Below are 19183 nucleotides of genomic sequence, written 5' to 3'. Positions count from 1 at the left end.
ATACAGAAGGGATTCAGTGAAGGTTAATTTTAGTTCCCTTCCCATTTATAGGTGTTTGCTTGAGAAGTACTTGAAAGTTTTTTTTTTTTTTTTTAGTCAAACTGTTTTATAATGACATGTTTGAAAAGGTAATTTATCTTTTGTGTGTGCAGTTTTTCACTCTTTGGAAAGGTAAGATTAACTTTGATTCTGTATGTCCCAGGTCTGACGACCCTGTCGAAGATGATAAAGAAAAAAAAGAACTTGGTTATTTAACAGTGGAAAATGGAATTGCACCAAACCATGGGTTAGCGTTTTTATTTGCTTTTCTTTTGCTTTTGTTCTGTGTTGTATACAGATATACAGATATACAGATGTCTTACTGCTTTTTGCTTATTGTGTATTGTGATATACAGATATCTTATTATATATTGTGATATACAGATGTTATTGCTTATTGTATATCGTGTTATATACAGATACCTTATTGCAAATAAGATAATTTAAGATAATTTTAAAAACAAAGATATTTATTGTCATGTATATTTTTAATATGTTGAATCACATTTTGAGTTACGAGTTTGTCACTGAATTCAGTGCAGAGAAAGCATCTCTTGAAATGTTGAGAGATACAAGGTAAACCTCTGCCAAGAAACAGTAGCTTATTTTTCTTTTTAAATGTACTTTGGATCTTTTAGGAACAAGGTAAATCTAATAGTACTGCATCATTTGAGCAGTGTGTTTGTTACCAGGTTACCTAAAATGAGTTAGTGATATGAAATTATTAAAACATAAGCATCTTAAATGTTTTTTTATTTTATAGGCTGACTTTTCCTTTAAATTCATGCCTCAAGTATATGTACCCACCACCTTCTAGCACAATCCTTGCAAACATAGTAAATGCCTTGGCAAGTGTGCCTAAGTTCTATGTACAGGTAAGTAGAATAAAATGTTTCCTTAAAGGACTTGTTTATATAGCTTGATATTTTATTTTTCATGCTGATTCTCATAAAAGTAATCAGACTAATTCTAGACAGCTAGTGATACAGTACTTTAAATGTAATTAAATATTTACTACTTTCAAGTAAAGACTTTTATAAGGTATAGTATAAGTGGATACTAATAAACAGAAGCTAGTTTGGGAAATGTAATTTGTGATAATTCTCTATTTAGAATACACCATTAAATAGAGATTCAGACCCCTGAGCAATTGCTTAAAAATATTGGCAGTAATAACATATTTTTTTGAAGTACAAAGTATAGATGTATTTTAATGTATTTCTCTGTTTTATAATTTTACAATAATTGGGGTAAAGATACAAAATCATTTCAAATAGGTTTTATATTGCAAGAATATTACATTCTTAGCAACGGGACTAATTGAACATGTAGAATTGACATTTTAGGAAGATTAATCTGAGATACACCAATGCCTTGTTTTACCTTATGCAGAGATCATAAAGTCAAGAGATGGGCAGGTCTTCCTTTACACTCAATTAATAAATAGTGTTATTGCAAAGTTTCTTAGTACGTAAAATACAAGATGTGAGTTGAATCAATTTATATGTGAATTTAAATGTTTTACCATTTTAAGGTCCTTCATCTTATGAATAAAATGAATTTGCCCACACCTTTTGGACCAATTACTGCGCGACCTCCCATGGTAAGACAGCTCTTAGAATTTTCAAGTTAAAATTTCTTTTCCCGAATGGGATTATTGAGGCTGAATTATACAGGTGTTGTAGCAACCTCTGATGTACATTGAAAATAAGGAACAGATATAAAGTAATATGATGATAATAGAATAACTGAGAACTTTAAGTGAGGAAAAGCCAGAATATGAAAGAAATGCTTTTGGCAATAAAGACTATCATTTCTTCCAGCATTGTTAAGTTTTTTGAGCCAAAACATTGTGCCATCCTATAAGGTAGTTACGCTTAACTAGATTACCTAAAGATTTCGTTGTTCTGGTTTTGTCACAAATAGAGCTTTGTTTGCAAAAGACGAAAAAGGGTGCTGGTATTTTTATTAGACTTGACTATGCAAATCTGTCAGTAATTTAGAAGTAGGCTATACCTGCTCTTGAATAATTTTAGTTATTATTTTGCTATAGTACTCTTAGTATATTTATAAATAATAGCAATGCAAAATTATTAATACATTGAGTGTTCATATATGAATAGAAGAGAATTTGGTTTGAGATTTGCTGCTTTTCTAATGTATGTACTATTAACTTTAGGATTTGTTTGTTGTTTTTGTTTGTTTGTTTGTTTTTGTAACCCCAACACCTACTCAGTGCTTGATATATTACTGGAGAATTAATTAAGATTATACTAACTGCTGTTAACAAATAAATTCTTAGTCATTTAATACAATAAAAATGATTTTTGTCATGTCACATCCTTTCCAAAAGTAGAGCAGAGGGATATTTTGGTCTACTGAGCCATGAAAAACACCTGAATTGTTTTGACCATGTGCCTTCCCAGGTTGATGAAGACATTGCTACACAGTCTGCAGATCAGGAAGAAAAAATTATATGTGGGAGTTTCTGATTGTCTCATTTCATTGGCTATAACTCAGTTACAAGGGAAAATTATAACTACAAAGGAGCTTTGAAAATTTAGTTCAGCTGAGGGTGAAGGAAGAAGAGGCACATTTTGTGATCAGCTAGTGATCCTGCCATACAGGGTGTTCCCTCAATATGTGTAGAATGTGTTAAAAAATGTGATAGAAATGAGAATGAAGTATTCAAATGGAGTTTGTTCTATAAATATTTTAGACTGCCATAGTATTTTTGTTTTATTCTTTTAATTAGTATGAAGACTATATGCCGTTGCATGCACCTCTTCCACCCACATCTCCTCAGCCACCTGAGGAACCTCCTTTGCCAGACGAGGATGAGGAATTATCTAGTGTAGAATCAGAATATGAAAGCACTGATGATGAGGACCGACAGAGGTTTGTAACATGAAATATTTGTTTAGTTTCCAAGAAACATAGAATGTAAGAAAGAGACTGTTGCTCTCCCTAGATTTTGTGTTTATAATTCTTCATAGTTTTGGGTGATTAGAATTTGTCCTCAGCCCCCCAACACCTCAAGTATATATAGCAGCTATAAATTAAGACCTGAGAATAGATACCAAGACCTAAGTGAAAATTTTTGGATTATGCATAATTTTTTAGATTGATGATTATGGTATTATAAACTACGTTCAAGCCTTGTTATTTGTGGATTCTGTATTTGCGAATTGTGCTAAAATTTATTTGTGACTCCAAAATCAATAATTGATGTGCTTTTTATTTATTATTATTATTCTTATTTTTTCTTTTGACACGGAGTTTTGCTCTTATTGCCCAGGCTGGAGTGCAATGGCGTGATCTCAGCTTACCCCAACTTCCACCTCCCAGGTTGAAGCGATTTTCCTGCCTCAGCCTCCCGAGTAGCTGGGATTACAGGCATGTGCCACCATGCCTGGATAAATTTTTGTGTTTTTCGTAGAGATGGGGTTTCTCCATGTTGGTCAGGCTGGTCTCGAACTCCCACCTCAGGTGATCCGCCTACCTCAGCCTCCCAAAGTGCTGGGATTACAGGCATGTACCACCAAGCCTGACCTTTATGTGCTTTTTAAAATTTTTGATGGAAATGGACATTGAGCCATGTGGTGAAAAATTTGAGTCAGTCAGCACACAGGTTCCCAGATGAAGTCAAATAAAGACACCCTCTAAGAGCCTTTTGTTTCAGTTCTCATACTACAAACAAGTATCCTCTTCATGGTCTATTCAGCACTACCTTTTTTTACATTTTTGAGTTTTTTTGTTGTGACTCTTGTGTTTAAAATGGCCCTCGAGCATGGTGTTGAAGTGCTCTTTAGTGTTCCTGAGCTCAAGTAGGTTACGTCATGCCTGATGGAGAAAATACATGGTTTTCCTTCAGGCCAGAGTTATGGTGGTATTGACTGTGAGTTCAATGCTAATGATTCAATAGTGTATGTTAAGTAAGGTGTTCTTAGACATAAACATATATTAAACAAGGTAATGTATTGATCAGATGACAAGATGTTGTAAACAAAGGCTTCCAGGAACCTAATCCTGAATTTTCCTAGGGACAGTGATTTAGTGTTTATGGTAACCTTAGAACATAACTACTGCAAATGAGCTTCGATTGTGTTCATGTTTTGACAGATGCTTATTCTTCCGGACTTTATTTACCTCAGAATAATTTCTAGAGCAATTCTTTAGGATTTTATACAAAACTATTCATAGTAACTACTGCAGATGAATTATTCTTTTTATTGATAGTTCTTGACAATCTTCGTATTTTATTTAAGGATTCTGACAAACAATAGTACATTGTTAATAATGTTCATGTATATAATCCACAGCCTGACTTAGAGCAAGAGTTGCCAAACGGTTTCTTTATAGGTCCAAAGAGTAAATATTTTTGACTTTGTGAGACACGTGGTCTCTGTTGTGGCTACTCAGTTCTACCCTTGGAGTAGGAAAGCATCCATGGATAGTATACGTAATGAGTTGATATGGCCTTATTCCAAGTAGACTTTATTTATAAAATCAGGCAGCTAGCTGGATTTGGTCATTGAGCTGTAGTTTGTCAACCCCTATCTGCAGGACTCTGATGGTAAAATGATTGAAATCTTAGGTGACTATGCACAGAAGAAGTGGTATATAGGAGGAGTGAGTGGTTGGCATGACGCAGAACCCAAGCAGAGACTCTGAGCAGCATACACAAATAATTGCAATTTGACTGAGTCAGTGTCCCCTAAGTAGTGGCACAATGTGCAGTGTATTCTCTTTGTAAGGGAAGAGTTAAAATCAAGGCATAGGTGGGGCTGAAATTACAAAATGGGAGTGATTACAGTATCTGTCTTGGACAGAGACGTTTAGGGAAGCTGGCAGTTCCTGATAGATGATTACTTTAACTTGTTGCTAAAAGAAAAAGAATAGTATAGAGTGTTAACTCTGGTTTAATTACTTAACCTCTGTGAACTTCACTTTCTTTATAAAAATAATGATAGTAATTAGAAATGCTATAATAAACTGGCCAAACCCTTTTTTGTTTGTTTACTTAGGTTTCCATTAAAGGATGTAGTGTGGAATTCTGCCAGTAATTCTGAGTCCTGAGAGAGAACATAGCCTTTGCATGTACCAAGCTCTAGTTTCATGCTTCTCTGTTATCTTCAGGAAATGTAACAAGACCTAAACAAAACAAAAATGGTACAGGCTGAGTACCTCTAAACTAAATCTGAAATCCAGAATGCTTCAAACTCTGAAATTTTTTGAGTGCCAGTATGATACCACATATGGCTGGCTTAGTGACACCTTTGCTTGTTTTCTTCCTTTCTTTTTTCTTTTTAAGGCAGGGTCTTACTCTTTTGCCCTAACTGGAGTTCAGTGATGTAATCATGGCCTACTGCATGCTCAACCTCCCGGGCTCAAGCAGTCTGCCCGCATCAGTCCCAGTAGCTGGGACTACAAGCATGTGCTACCACACCTGGTTAATATTTTTCATATTTTTGTAGTGATAGGGTTTCACCATGTTGCACAGGCTGGTCTCAAAATCCTGGACTCAAGTGACCCGCCCTCCTCGTCCTCCCAAAGTGCTGGGATTATAAGTGTGAGCCACCATGTCCAGCCAACACTTTTGCTTTCTGATGTTTCCATGTACACAAACTTTATTTCATGTACAAAATTATTAGGAATATTATATAAAATTATCTTCAGTCTTTTGTGTATAAGTTGTATATGAAACGTAAATGAATTTTGTGTTTAAAGTTGTGTCTCATCCCCAAGAGATCTCATGTATATGCAAATATTACAAAACCGATGTACTTCTGGTTCTAACCATTTTGGATAAGGAGTGCTCAACCTGTACTATTCACTTATTCAGCAAATAATTATTGATTACTGAATATATATCTAGCACTCTTGTAGAGGCTTGGTGTACTTCGGGTCAGCAATTTATAAATGTAGACATATACTTTGAATAACTCAATTTTTTCATAAGTTTTTGGTAAACCATGGTTTTTTAAAAGGGTTTAAAAATTTATAGCATATGTTTTCATTTTTCCTCAGGGAAAAAGGTTTAAAGCTTATTTGAACAATACCCTCCTTCCTCTCTTTTGTGTTTTGTTATGTGCATATATTTATTTTGCTTTCAAATTTTATAAATATAACCCTGAGAAGTAGAGCTGGGACTAGCGGTTTCCAAGTTCCTGCTCTGTAGATGATACAGAAATGCCTAGACAAGATCTGTCTTTAATATTAAATATTCATACTCTTAATGGAGAAAAGCTATGTACAAGGTGTTATCACTTCCTGAAACTACTTCAGAGCATAGTACAGTATTTGAAAACTGTTCTCAAGTAATTTAAGTTACTTTATTTATAGGATGATTGATTTGCAACAGTTATGCACAAAAAGCTTTTAAATGACATATTTCAGTCCGGGCTCTGTTTAATAATTAGAATATGAATAAAAATCATTTAAGAACATTAATATTATATCAATTTTATTATTGTATCTTGTTCAACTGTTTGGCATGAAGTTCAGCCATTTTATTTGGGCAACTGCTTATGATGAGACATACATTTTAAAAATTGATAACATGTAATTAAGTCTATTTTTAATTTTTTCCAAGTAAGATGAAAGCTGAGCAAGGTAATTTAGTATTTGAGCTTTTATCAAATTGATTATCTCTTAATTGATGGTGTCCTATATATTTTATATAAGTAAAACATTTTAAAATTTAAATTATACACCAAAATAACAAATTTAACTTTAATAGAAACAGTGGTAAATAGCTATGCTTCTAGAAAGGAAATTTTGTTTATCATTCCTCTCCTCATTGTAGAATGAACAAATTAATGGAACTAGCAAATCTTCAGCCCAAAAGACCTAAAACAATAAAGCAGCGCCATGTGAGAAAAAAGAGAAAAATAAAGGATATGTTGAATACACCTTTGTGTCCTTCACACAGGTAATTTTATTTGAACTATGAAATGAGGATTGTTTGTATGTACTTTGTTTACTTGGTTAATTCACATCATTCTTCAAGCTGGCATTTGTTTCCTTTCAGTGTTCTTGGTTTACCACTGGCTTCCTAGTTGCCAAATTTATAAATATTCATAGTTCTCTCACAGTTGACCAGTACTCTCTTCTCTGTCCTAAGCCTTAATGTATTTTATTCCAGCTTCCTGTCTGCAGACTCAGAATATCTTATAGGCACTTAGGATATTATCCAAAACAAAATTCATTTACTTTCCTTTTACCATTTCTTTTCTCTTTCTCCTTGTACATTTACAGTTTTGTTAGTGACATTACTGTCACTAGTGTAATATATTAGTGAAAAATGTCACTAATATAAACGTGAGTGTGTTTATATACAGTTATTTAGTTTCTCTTAACTCCATCACCTGATATCAGACATTTTTTATTTAAAAAGTACCCAGCAGATAAAAATTCACATATCTTTTCTTGGCACACAGGACCCACCAGAGTGCCTTTAAGTATTTGTTGAATGCATGGTAAGGTTCTCTGCTAAATATTGTGTGTAGTTTAAAGCATGCTTCAAAAGTTTAATGCTGTCTTTTCAAACAGTGAGTTAATAGTCTTAAGGATAATAAGCCAGATGTACAGATGATTATTGCATTAGCATTTATAATACATGACATAGGAAATATAAACTAAGAACTAAAAGGTTGTGAGAAAAGACGAGCCACAGCCAGTTGAGAAATTTGGAAAGGTTGTAAGAGAGAGGAGACATTTGAGCTGGCCCTTTAAGGAGGAGAGACAAAAATTAGGCAGGGAAACTGTAACCCATGTGAATGGAAAAATAAAAGGAAAGCTTCCAGAGGTAAGAAAATTTATTGACTAGGAATAGAAATGATGAAAGAGAAAGCTAGAAAGATTTGAAACCTCCCCTGAATGTTAGGCTGTGAAGTTTGAATTTATTGAAGAAGCCATTGGAATGCCATTGATATTTTTAAAAATTAAGAATTCCTTTTGCACTACTTTATCTTGTAATAAACTTCCTAAGGAATTTGCAGATTTGGGATAAGGGTCAAGCCATAGTTATCCAAGAATGTTAGTAGATATGTTACCTTTCCATTGTGTTTTGCACATTTTATTATAGTCCTGAAGTTGTCAGTAAAATGATACTTGTTTTATACATGTTTGAATTATTTTACCTTTTTTTCCCTTTGAATCTCTATAGTGACACTGAACAATAGAAATTAATGTGAGCCACATTAAAATTGTATGAAGACATAACGTAAAATATCTTGATAACTTTTTATATTGATTATATGTGGAAATAATATTTTGGATATAATGAGAAATAATAAGTTATCAATATTTCGTCTGTTTCTTTTCATGGTTTTAATGTGACTATTGACAATTTTAAGTCATCAAAATCTGGTGTTATCTATATGTTTAAAATATCAAACATAGAATGTACTATTTTGCATATTGGTAAATATCCTGGGGTTTAGAATCAATAGTCATCAAATTTCTGTCATTTCCAGAATGACCTTATACAAATTATTAACATTGCTGAACCTCAGTCTTTTTATGTGTAAACTAATAATTTCTTAGTCAACTATATGAGAGCATTAAAGTTTATTAAACTAATAAATCTAAGTCACTCACTTTATTCAATATAAAAAGTGTAGTGAATCCTTTGTCAGTGTTAACTTTTACAATTTAAAGTAAACTTGAAATAATATTTTACTCAGGATTTTATTTGCAATTACAAACTAATGCTATGATTGTTTTTAAATAGCAGCTTACATCCAGTGCTGTTACCTTCGGATGTATTTGACCAACCACAACCTGTAGGTAATAAAAGAATTGAATTCCATATATCTACTGACATGCCAGCTGCATTTAAGAAAGATTTAGAGAAGGAACAAAATTGTGAGGAAAAGAATCATGGTAAGGATATTCTAGTTACTTCACATGCTGAAATCAACTTTTTGTGTTAGAATTAAGTTTTACATATAATGTGTTGTATTTTAGTATTTGTCAACATTATTTAAAATATGCAATTAGTGTTTCCTCAAAATCATGGAATAATATCCACTTTCAACTTTTTTATATAACAGAAATTGATGGTAAATGGCGAGATTGTCACTGTTACCCTTTGCTAGTAATGACCTCTAGAATGAAATTTAGTGCTTTTTGCTGATATTTACACTAAAAATATAATGGAGTATATTTTATTGACTTTTTCATTGCTTGTTTCATGTGGTGGCCTATGGTTTTATTAGTGTAATTATACTAATATTATTGGTCAGAAAACAAGCAATGTGACTGTTTTGTGAGTTGTAGATTTAATGTAAATGTATATATTTTTAATCCAAAAGATATGGACGATTGTTGCCAAGAAAGCTATTCTTAAGTTTAAAAAAAAGTATTGAAATTACAGATTTTTTTTGCTTGTTTTAATCACGAATTTGATATTATAATGGTGTTCCTTTGTTCTTTTAAGTCTTTATTTTGAAATTTCTGAAATAATCCCAGTTGATCGGAATGTAACCAAAACAAAGTAAAATTGTTAAAAAGTTAACACCTCAAACCTCACTCTCTTCTGTCCTACTACCTAGAGGCAAATACCGTTAGCTCTTTGTTATGTGTATATACGTACGTGTGTGTGTGTGTGTGTGTGTGTGTGTATCCTTCGTGTGTGTGTGTGTGTGTGTGTGTGTGTGTGTGTGTATCTTTCCAGACCTTATCCTGTACATGTATGGACACATTTCTATCTTATTTTTTAAATGAACATTATGTTTTGATGGTATTTATCATTCGCTCAGTAGTGACTTGTTGAAAGTTTGTTATCTAGCAGCCTCCATGGACAAGTTTGCCATGGTCTCTTTTTTGAAGTTTGCAATCTAGTTTGGGGTAGCTTACTATGTCAAAATATAATCATATACTTTACATTTTTTGGCTGTATAATAGACCGTAATATAATTTTGTCAGTATTTTATCATGCTTTTATCATAGAAGTTGAAGTTGTTTCCCTTCTTTTACTATTACAGAAAATAGTGGAATATGTCTTTGTATATATATCTTTGAACACTTGTGTGAATATAGGATAGAATTCTAGTAAGTATTGCAAACATAGTGAGTGAAAAACTGTGACTAGTTTTCATTCCTGTGTTGGATGGTGAGTGTGAATGTAGTGCGTTTTCAGGTAGCACCTTTTTTGTGCGTTTATTTAACATTTTTCTTTTTATAAATTTTTCTTATCTCATGGCTAGTCACCCTTTAACACAATTTTTTTACTATTTGAACCTTTATAGAAAATGTTTACTGGCCGGGCGTGGTGGCTCAAGCCTGTAATCCCAGCACTTTGGGAGGCCGAGACGGGTGGATCACAAGGTCAGGAGATCGAGACCATCCTGGCTAACACGGTGAAACCCCGTCTCTACTAAAAAATACAAAAAACTAGCCAGGCGAGGTAGCGGGCGCCTGTAGTCCCAGCTACTCGGGAGGCTGAGGCAGGAGAATGGCGGTAGCCACTGCACTCCACTTTGGGCGACAGAGCGAGACTCCGTCTCAAAAAAAAAAAAAAGAAAATGTTTACATATGCTTCTTTCAGTATATTGAGAAACACCAAAGAATTTTAATGCCTAAAGATATATTATTAAATATAAAATGGGGGGAGGGGGCAGAAACTGTTTTTAAAGGAGAGATTCTTATGGTTAATGTTAACATTGAACTCTTAGATTTACCTGCTACTGAAGTTGATGCATCCAATATAGGATTTGGAAAAATCTTCCCCAAACCTAATTTGGACATCACAGAGGAGATTAAAGAAGACTCTGATGAAATGCCATCGGAATGTATTTCCAGAAGGGAATTGGAAAAGGGCAGAATTTCTAGAGAAGGTAATATCACGAAATAAACTAAGCACATATTCCATTTTACATATCTTTGACTTTACAGAAACAAAACAAATCTGTCATGCCATTTACCTTAAGGCACATACTTTAGAACATCTCTCCGATTAATGTTTGTAATCACTTCTTCTGTTTTTTTTTTAAATACTCATACTTTATAGTGGAAGGAACGTTTCTTTCCATACAGTGTTTCCAGTCTGTATTTGGGAAAAATTTTTGTTTTCATTCCTAAAACTTTTATGTGTCATTTAAAGTAAGTCAGTGTGTCCTACAAGTCTGGGGTTATATTTTCCAAATGCAGCCAATAGACTGTCACAAATACTGTGTCTGACATACATACAAAGCGATTATTTTTAAAAAATGGTGATTAGAAATCTATGATTTTAGGATTTTATATCCTAACACGATAGTTTTCTACCTCTCAAAGACTTTTACTGTTTTAGTATATTGTCAGAAAATATTTAGAGGCTTTAGATTGATGTGTAGTACATAATTTTTCCTACAGTAATGGGAAATAGACTTCCAGCTAGGATTTTTACACAAAACATCTATCTAATTTTCTAGAACAGACTACTGACATTAAAGGAGAGGAGCTATACAGGGGTTCTTAGGCCATGGTTTGTCCGAGATGCCTGATATTGTGCTTACTTCATTCTTGCATTTAAATATGCAGGTGGCTGATGGTTTGGGAAATTCACTTTAAGCAAAATAATTACCCAAATCAATTAGCATATATACTTCACCCTTTTTTTATAACATGACTCATCTTAATGGAGTTTTAATAGTAGATATTTTATTGGACAAATTTTACTTACTCTAGAAGTCTGAAATTTTTTAAACAAAAGTTTTTTATATGTATAAAAACTTAAAAGTTTTATATATAAAAAAGTTTTTTATATAATCAATTCAGATTTTCAGTGAGTATATTTAAACCCATTTGTAACATTGTTACTAATTTTATGGTTTTAACATTTTCATAAAGCTTAATTTGTCTATTTAACAGTTATATTTGAATATGATAATTATATTTAAAAACTTGGTTAAAATATTTTAATTTTATATCTTTGTTTTTTTGTTTTTTAATAAGAAATGGAAACACTTTCAGTTTTCAGAAGTTATGAACCTGGTGAACCAAACTGTAGAATTTATGTAAAGAATTTAGCTAAACATGTTCAAGAAAAGGTAGGTATAAATTGATTTTTTTTCATGTAAATGAAAATAATTTGAAGATTTTATACTTGATGTGTTAAAGTCTGTGTGAAACTACCTTTAAGAATGTGTTTTGGCCGGGCGCGGTGGCTCACACCTGTAATCCCAGCACTTTGGGAGGCCGAGGCAGGCGGATCACGAGGTCAGGAGATCGAGACCATCCTGGCCAACATGGTGAAACCCCGTCTCTACTAAAAAATACAAAAAACTAGCTGGGCAAGGTGGTGGGCGCCTGTAGTCCCAGCTACTCGGGAGGCTGAGGCAGGAGAATGGCGTAAACCCGGGAGGCGGAGCTTGCAGTGAGCTGAGATCTGGCCACTGCACTCCAGCCCGGGCGACAGAGCGAGACTCCGTCTCAAAAAAAAAAAAAAAAAATGTGTTTTTTGTTTTTTTTTGTTTTTTGTTTTTTACTGTGCTTCAGGGCATGATAAATTGTTGTTTAGTATTTCCAGGTTAATTTTTTGTTAAAATAATATTCTCATAGCTTGGCTTCTCTGGCAGTAAATACTGAGGCAGAGTTTGGGGTATGTATTAATTTCCTAGGGCTAAGTGGCTGAAAGAACAGAGATGTGTTGTCTCACAGTTCTGGAGGCAAACTGAAGTCAAAAGTGTGGCAGGATTGGTTCATTCTCAGGGCTTTGAGTGAAAGATCTGTTCTGTGCCTCTCCCATAGCTTCTGCTGGTATGCAGAAGCTGGCGATCTTTCACCTTCCTTGGCTTGTGGCAGCGTCATCACAATTTCTGCCTTTGTACATAGCGTACTCCCTTTGTGAGTATCTGTGTCCAAATTTTCCCTTTTGAAAGGCCACCAGTCATATTAGATTAAAGCCCACCTTAGTCCAGTATGACCTCTTCTATTGATATATTGATGTATTTATTTATTTATTAACAGTTTTTTTCCCCTGGCTTTGTTATTTGTCTTCTTACTGAAATTCTAGGACCTTAAATATATTTTTGGAAGATATGTTGACTTTTCATCAGAAACACAGCGGATCATGTAAGTGACAGTAAAATATAATCTTAAATTATGTTTTGTTTTTATCTGTTACAAATTTACTATTTTAATTCCATCATTTTCCTTTTAGAGATAAAAATTGTATGAAAAAGTTGGTCTATGCTGTTGCACTATTGATCTTTTAAGATGTCTAGACTAGGAGTTAGCAAACTTTTTCCGTAAATGGGCAGATAGTAAAAATTTAGTATTTTTATTTTGTTGCAGACCATACTGTGTCTGTTGGAACTACTCAGTTTTGTAGTTGTATTATGAAGGCAGCCATAAAACCTGAATGAATATTCATGGCTGTGTTCTAATAAAACTCTTTGTAGAAACAGGCCTGTGATACATTCTGACCTTAATCTTCTCTCTAAATACATGGTTCTCAGACTTTAACATTGCACAAGAATCACCTGGAGAGCCTGGAAAAACAGTTTTATAGGCCCACCTGCAGAGAGTCTGATTTTCTAGGTTTCATGGGTAGGACTCATGAATTTGTGTTTCTGAAAAGCTCCTGGATGATGCTGAAGCTTCTGATCCAAAGACTGTGCTTTGCAAACGATTCTTTCAATGAATCATCCAGGAATGTATAGCAGTGAGGCAAAACTTTTTAGATTCTTACTCTGACAGTAAATTGTCATCTTTTAAAAGAACTTCATTGAGCAAGGCTTCCAGTTTTGTGAAAGCAAAAGAGAGGGTTGTGATTTATAAATGTTATAAAAGCTAATGTGTTAGTCTCTTTTCACACTACTGATAAAGACATACCTGAGAATGGGCAATTTACAAAGGAAAGAGGTTTAATGGAAAACTCACAGTTGCACGAAGCCAGGGAAGCCTCACAATCATGGCAGAAGGCAAGGAGGAGCAAGTCTCACATTTTACGTGGCTGGTAGCAGGCAAAAAGAAAGACAGCTTGTGCAGGCAAACTCCCTTTTTTTTTTTAAACCATCAGATCTTGAGACTCCTTCACTACCATGAGAACAGTGCAAGAAAGACCCATTCCTATAATTCAGTCACCTCCCACAGAGTTCCTCCCACTACACATGGGAATTGTGGGAGTTACAATTCAAGATGAGATTCGGGTGGGGACACAGAGTCAAACCATATCATTCTGCCCCTCACCCCTCCCAAATCTCAATGTCCTCACATTTCAAAACAAATCCTGCCTTCCCAACAGTCCCCCAAAGTCTCAACTCATTTCAGCATTAATTCAAAAGCCCACAGTCCAAAGTCTCATTGGAAACAAGGCAAGTCCCTTTTGCCTAGGAGCCTGTAAAATTGAAAGCAAGTTACTTACTTCCTAGATACAATGAGGGTACAGGCATTGTGTAAATACAGCCATTCCAAATGGGAGAAATTGGCCAAAACAAGGGTGCTATGGGCCCTGGAAAAATCATCCAAACCAGAGGGTCTACAGCCCTTATGCAAGTCCAGAATCCAGCGGGGAAATCAAATCTTAAAGCTCCAAGGATCTCCTTTGATTCCGTGTCTCATATTCGGGTCATGCTGATGCAAGAGTTGGGTTCCCATGGCAGCTCCACTCCTGTGACTTTGCAGAGTACAGCCTCCCTCCCAGTTGCTTTCATGGGCTGGCATTGAGTGTCTGCAGCTTTTCCAGGTGAATGGTGCAAGCTGTCAGTGGATCTACCATTCTGGGGTCTGGAGGACAGTGGCCCTCTTACCACAGCTCCTCTAGGTGGTGCCCTAGTAGCAACTCTGTGTGGGGACCCCAACCCCACATTTTCCTTCTGCGCTGCCCTAGCTCATGAGGGCCCTATCCCTGCAGCAAACTTCTGCCTGGACATCCAGGCATTTCCATATATCCTCTGAAATCCAGGTGGAGGCTCCAAAACCCCAGTTCTTGACATCTCTGCACTGCCAGGCTCATCACCATGTGGGAGCTGCCAAGGCTTGAGGTTTGCACCCTCTGAAGCTACCACCCAAGCTCTATGGTGGCCCCTTTCAGCCACAGCTGCAGTGTCTAGGAGGCAGAGCACCAAGTCCCTATAGGCTGCACACACCACAGGTACCCTGGGCCCGGCCCTAGAAATCACTTTTCCTTCCTAGGCCTCAGGTGATGGGAGGGGCTCCCATGAGACCTCTAACATGCCCTGGAGACATTTTCATCATTTTCTTGGGGATTAACATCGGGCTCATCATTACTTATGCAGATTTCTAGAGCTAGCTTGAATTTCTTCTCTTTTCTGTTGCATTGTCAGACTGCAAAATTTCTGAACTTTTATGGTGTTTACTTTTAAAACTAAATGCCTTTAATAGCACCCAAGTCACCTCTTGAATGCTTTGCTGCGTAGAGATTTCTTCCAACAGATACCCTAAATCATCTCTCTCAAGTTCAAAATTCCATAAATCTCTAGGTCAGGGGCAAAATGCCACCAGTCTCCTTTTATTTTAAAACCATCAAACATTGTGAGGCTCATTTACTATCACGAGAACACAAGAAAGACCCATCCATATAATTTAGTCACCTGTAACAGCATTCCTCCCATGACACATGGGAATGTAGGAGTTACAAATCAAATGAGATTTTTCAAATGAGATTTGGGGACACAGGGCAAAACCGTATCAGCTAATGTTTGGAGTTAGAATTTCATTCTTTACAATACTGTATTTGTTAATTCTAAAGTATGAAAGACTCCCTGTCATATAAATTAAAAGTAAGAAGAAGTAGAAAGGATAAGGTAAGAGGCTTTTGAGTGCAGATAAAATAAAGAAGTGACTGTAACTAAGTTTTGTTTTAGTCTTCAAGTGATGTCAATACTTTAAAAATCTTATCTGTCCTATGTGTTTTTTTAGATAGGTATACACAAATGAAACCATGTTTTACAATTCTCTATATTCATTAGGGACAAATACCTCTTATCAGGATGCCAAAATATTTTTTCTTTTGCTGGTCATGCAAAACGCTAGGTCTTTTTCTTTGTTGCCATCTTTGAGTCATGATTATAAGAAAAAAATAATAATTTACTGCATTTTTTTATAGTTTTTTATGTTGTATTATTTTGGTAGTCTCATAGACTAAATATTAGGTAATATTTCAGTTGTAAATTACAATCTGATTTTTCTAAGTAGCGTTTGACTCATTTTCTTTCAAAAATTTCAAAAAAATGAATACACTATGGAATGGATCACTGTATTAGGAAGTTAAAAATTTGGTTTGTGTTTCTGACTTTAGATCTTAGCTATCTGCTTTGAAGTCTCTCACTGTCTCTAGACATCACCTGTAAAATTATGGTTTTGAGTAGATAATCATTGAGGTTCCTTTCTACTTGGAAGTTCTGTAATTGCTTATAATAATATAATGAACTCTAGGCCAGGCGTGGTGGCTCACGCCTGTAATCCCAGCACATTGGGAGGCTAAAGTGGGTGGGATCACTTGAGGTCAGGAGTTGAGACCAGCCTGGTCTACATAATGAAACCCTATCTCTACTAAAAATATAAAAATTAGCCAGGTGTGGTGGCAGACGCCTGTAATCCCAGCTACCTGGGGGGCTGAGGAAGGAGAATCACTTAAACCCAGGAGGTGGAGGTTGCAGTGAGCCAAGATTATGCCACTGCATTCCAACCTGGGCAACCGAGCAGGACTCTGTCTCAAAAAATAAATAAATAAATAGATAAATTAAAAAAAACATAGTAATATAATGAATTCTATAATTGTTTATAACTGGCTGTTAATCCTTTCTATTTTTCCATTCTTGGTTATATAGTGTTTTTTGTTTTGTTTTGTTTTGTTTCTTTTTAATCACTTGAGCAGGTGGTGCTAGATTGTAAGGCACTTAAAAAATTGAGATAAGGCCGGGCGCGGTGGCTCAAGCCTGTAATCCCAGCACTTTGGGAGGCTGAGACGGGTGGATCACGAGGTCAGAAGATCGAGACCATCCTGGGTAACACGGTGAAACCCCGTCTCTACTAAAAATACAAAAAAAAAACTAGCTGGGCGAGGTGGCGGGCGCCTGTAGTCCCAGCTACTCGGGAGGCTGAGGCAGGAGAATGGCATAAACCCGGGAGGCGGAGCTTGCAGTGAGCTGAGATCCGGCCACTGCACTCCAGCCTGGGCGACAGAGCGAGACTCCGTCTCAAAAAAAAAAAAAAAAAAAAAAAAAAAAAAATTGAGATAAATAATAATTTAAGAAGATTGCAGCCGGGCATCATGGTTCATGCCTGTCATCCTAGTGCTTTGGGAGGCCGAGGCAGGTAGATCACAAGGTCAGGAGATAGAGACCATCCTGGCTAACACAGTGAAGCCCCGTCTCTACGAAAAATACAAAAAATTAGCCGAACGTGGTGGCGGGCACCTGTAGTCCAGGTACTCCGGAGGCTGAGGCAGGAGAATGGCATGAACCCAGGAGGCGGAGCTTGCAGTGAGCCGAGATTGCACCACTGCACTCCAGCCTGGGTGACAGAGCGAGACTCCGTCTCAAAAAAAAAAAAAAAAAAAAAAGGGAAGTTTGCTTTTCTAATTACTAGTAGTATAATTTTTAAATCACATACTTTTATGATAGTTGAGAATAATTAAAAATACATCTTAAACAAATACTACCTACTTGTAGAATCAGTTTTAGTGCAAGAACATGAAATACGTTTTTAGAAAACTGAATAATTGATGTGCCTATCAAATGTTTTAGTCACTTTTATTTGAAATAGCAACATTTTAAATTGTTCAACACATTTTCATTCACATCATTGAAACTAACATTCTTTGAATCAAAGCTGTTTTCTTCCTTCTAGGTTTGATATACGTTTGATGAAAGAAGGTCGTATGAAAGGACAAGCTTTCATTGGACTTCCTAATGAAAAAGCAGCAGCAAAAGCCTTAAAGGAAGCTAATGGATATGTGCTTTTTGGAAAACCCATGGTGGTTGTATCCTTTAAATCCATCTATTTCAAAACTAATTTTTAGAAGGGTATAACTGAAATTAATTTTCGTGTTACCCTTAAGAAATTTCCACAATTGGCATTCTAGCAGTAGATATTCATTCAGTTACAGTTAAACCCACCTTACTGAGTCAAATGACAGTGTTATTTAGATTTTTAGTAAAGGAGCTTCAGCCGCATGAAGTTGTTCAATTTCAGCCAAGTTTTAAATGTTTCACTTATGCAGCTCAAAAGTACACAGTTATGCAAAGAGACTAGAGTATCCAGAAGTACATTTGGAGTCATAAAAGAACTAATTCATTTTATCATTTTATTGTAATTTATATTTCTACATGAGAATTTTAATAACCAGAGTATATCATTGATTAACCATCTTGCTTTTAGTAATCAATGCAGTTTGCAAACTAGAAATCAGCAAGATAGGTAAAGAAACAAAGGCCCAGGTATAAAAAATAATGACTATAAAGGAAAAGTTAATTATTAATTTCCTCTCAAGTCATGGAGTCAGGAGACAGTCAAGGTAAATTAAAAAACCATACTCTTAGCATACATTAGAACGTTTTTGAGAATTATTTAGAAAAGATTACTTGCATATTCATGAAGGAAACCTTAATTTTAAATTATTAGCAGTTTGCTCGATCTGCTAGACCAAAACAAGATCCTAAGGAAGGAAAAAGAGTTAAAAATTAATAAAGGTAAGTGTGAATAAAATGTAATAAAAAGACAAGACTAATTATTTAGATACAATTAAGAATAAAAGTTTGATAGAGTAGTAATTTGGGTATCTCTTATGTATTTTTTAAGGAAATATCTATCTGTGCAGTTAAGTCCCATTAAACTTCAAAACTGTAACTACAGATTAATACCCATTTATACTTAAAAATTAAGTTTGGAGAATGAATCTTTTAAAGGGAGTATGCCAGTTACTCTTTTTTTAACTTTTTCTGCCTATAGTAAATCAATAGTTCTTAAACTCTAGTATGTATCATAATCACTTGGAGAGCTTAATAAAACACAAATATGTAGGTTCCTTCCTTCCCTGAAAGAGTTTTTGATTTGGTAGGTCTGATGTGGGGACCTAGGGAAGCTAGTTATACCACACTTTCCTTTTAATGAGGGGATTTCCAGGATGCCAGACATTTAGTGCTGAAATGGGGAATGTATCTGGCAAGCCAGGACAAGTTGGTCACCC

The 19183-nt window shown here is 35.2% G+C and overlaps 1 protein-coding gene across 5 annotated transcripts in view; it reads left to right on the top strand.

Moving 5' to 3' along the window:
• Positions 1–19183, top strand: part of RNPC3 (RNA binding region (RNP1, RRM) containing 3) — a 32000-nt gene that overhangs the window by 9856 nt on the left and 2961 nt on the right. For 3 of the 5 annotated variants that reach the window (XM_033199757.1, XM_033199756.1, XM_033199755.1), the window contains exons 5-15: positions 203–286; positions 803–914; positions 1574–1642; positions 2795–2937; positions 6848–6973; positions 8777–8928; positions 10722–10883; positions 11983–12077; positions 13043–13101; positions 17845–17977; positions 18619–18686. In XM_033199757.1, coding sequence (XP_033055648.1) covers positions 203–286; positions 803–914; positions 1574–1642; positions 2795–2937; positions 6848–6973; positions 8777–8928; positions 10722–10883; positions 11983–12077; positions 13043–13101; positions 17845–17977; positions 18619–18681 — 1198 coding nt within the window. In that variant the 3' untranslated portion in view covers positions 18682–18686. The remainder of the gene's footprint in view (positions 1–202; positions 287–802; positions 915–1573; positions 1643–2794; positions 2938–6847; positions 6974–8776; positions 8929–10721; positions 10884–11982; positions 12078–13042; positions 13102–17844; positions 17978–18618; positions 18687–19183) is intronic. The other 2 variants (XM_033199758.1, XM_033199759.1) reach the window with 2 other exon arrangements.

The sequence above is a fragment of the Trachypithecus francoisi genome, unplaced genomic scaffold (assembly GCF_009764315.1).
Source record: "Trachypithecus francoisi isolate TF-2019V2 unplaced genomic scaffold, Tfra_2.0 Lachesis_group5, whole genome shotgun sequence".
Classification (NCBI taxonomy): Eukaryota; Metazoa; Chordata; class Mammalia; order Primates; family Cercopithecidae; genus Trachypithecus; species Trachypithecus francoisi.
The sequence above is the reverse complement of the archived record's forward strand: the minus strand, read 5'-3'. Positions and strand labels throughout refer to the sequence as shown.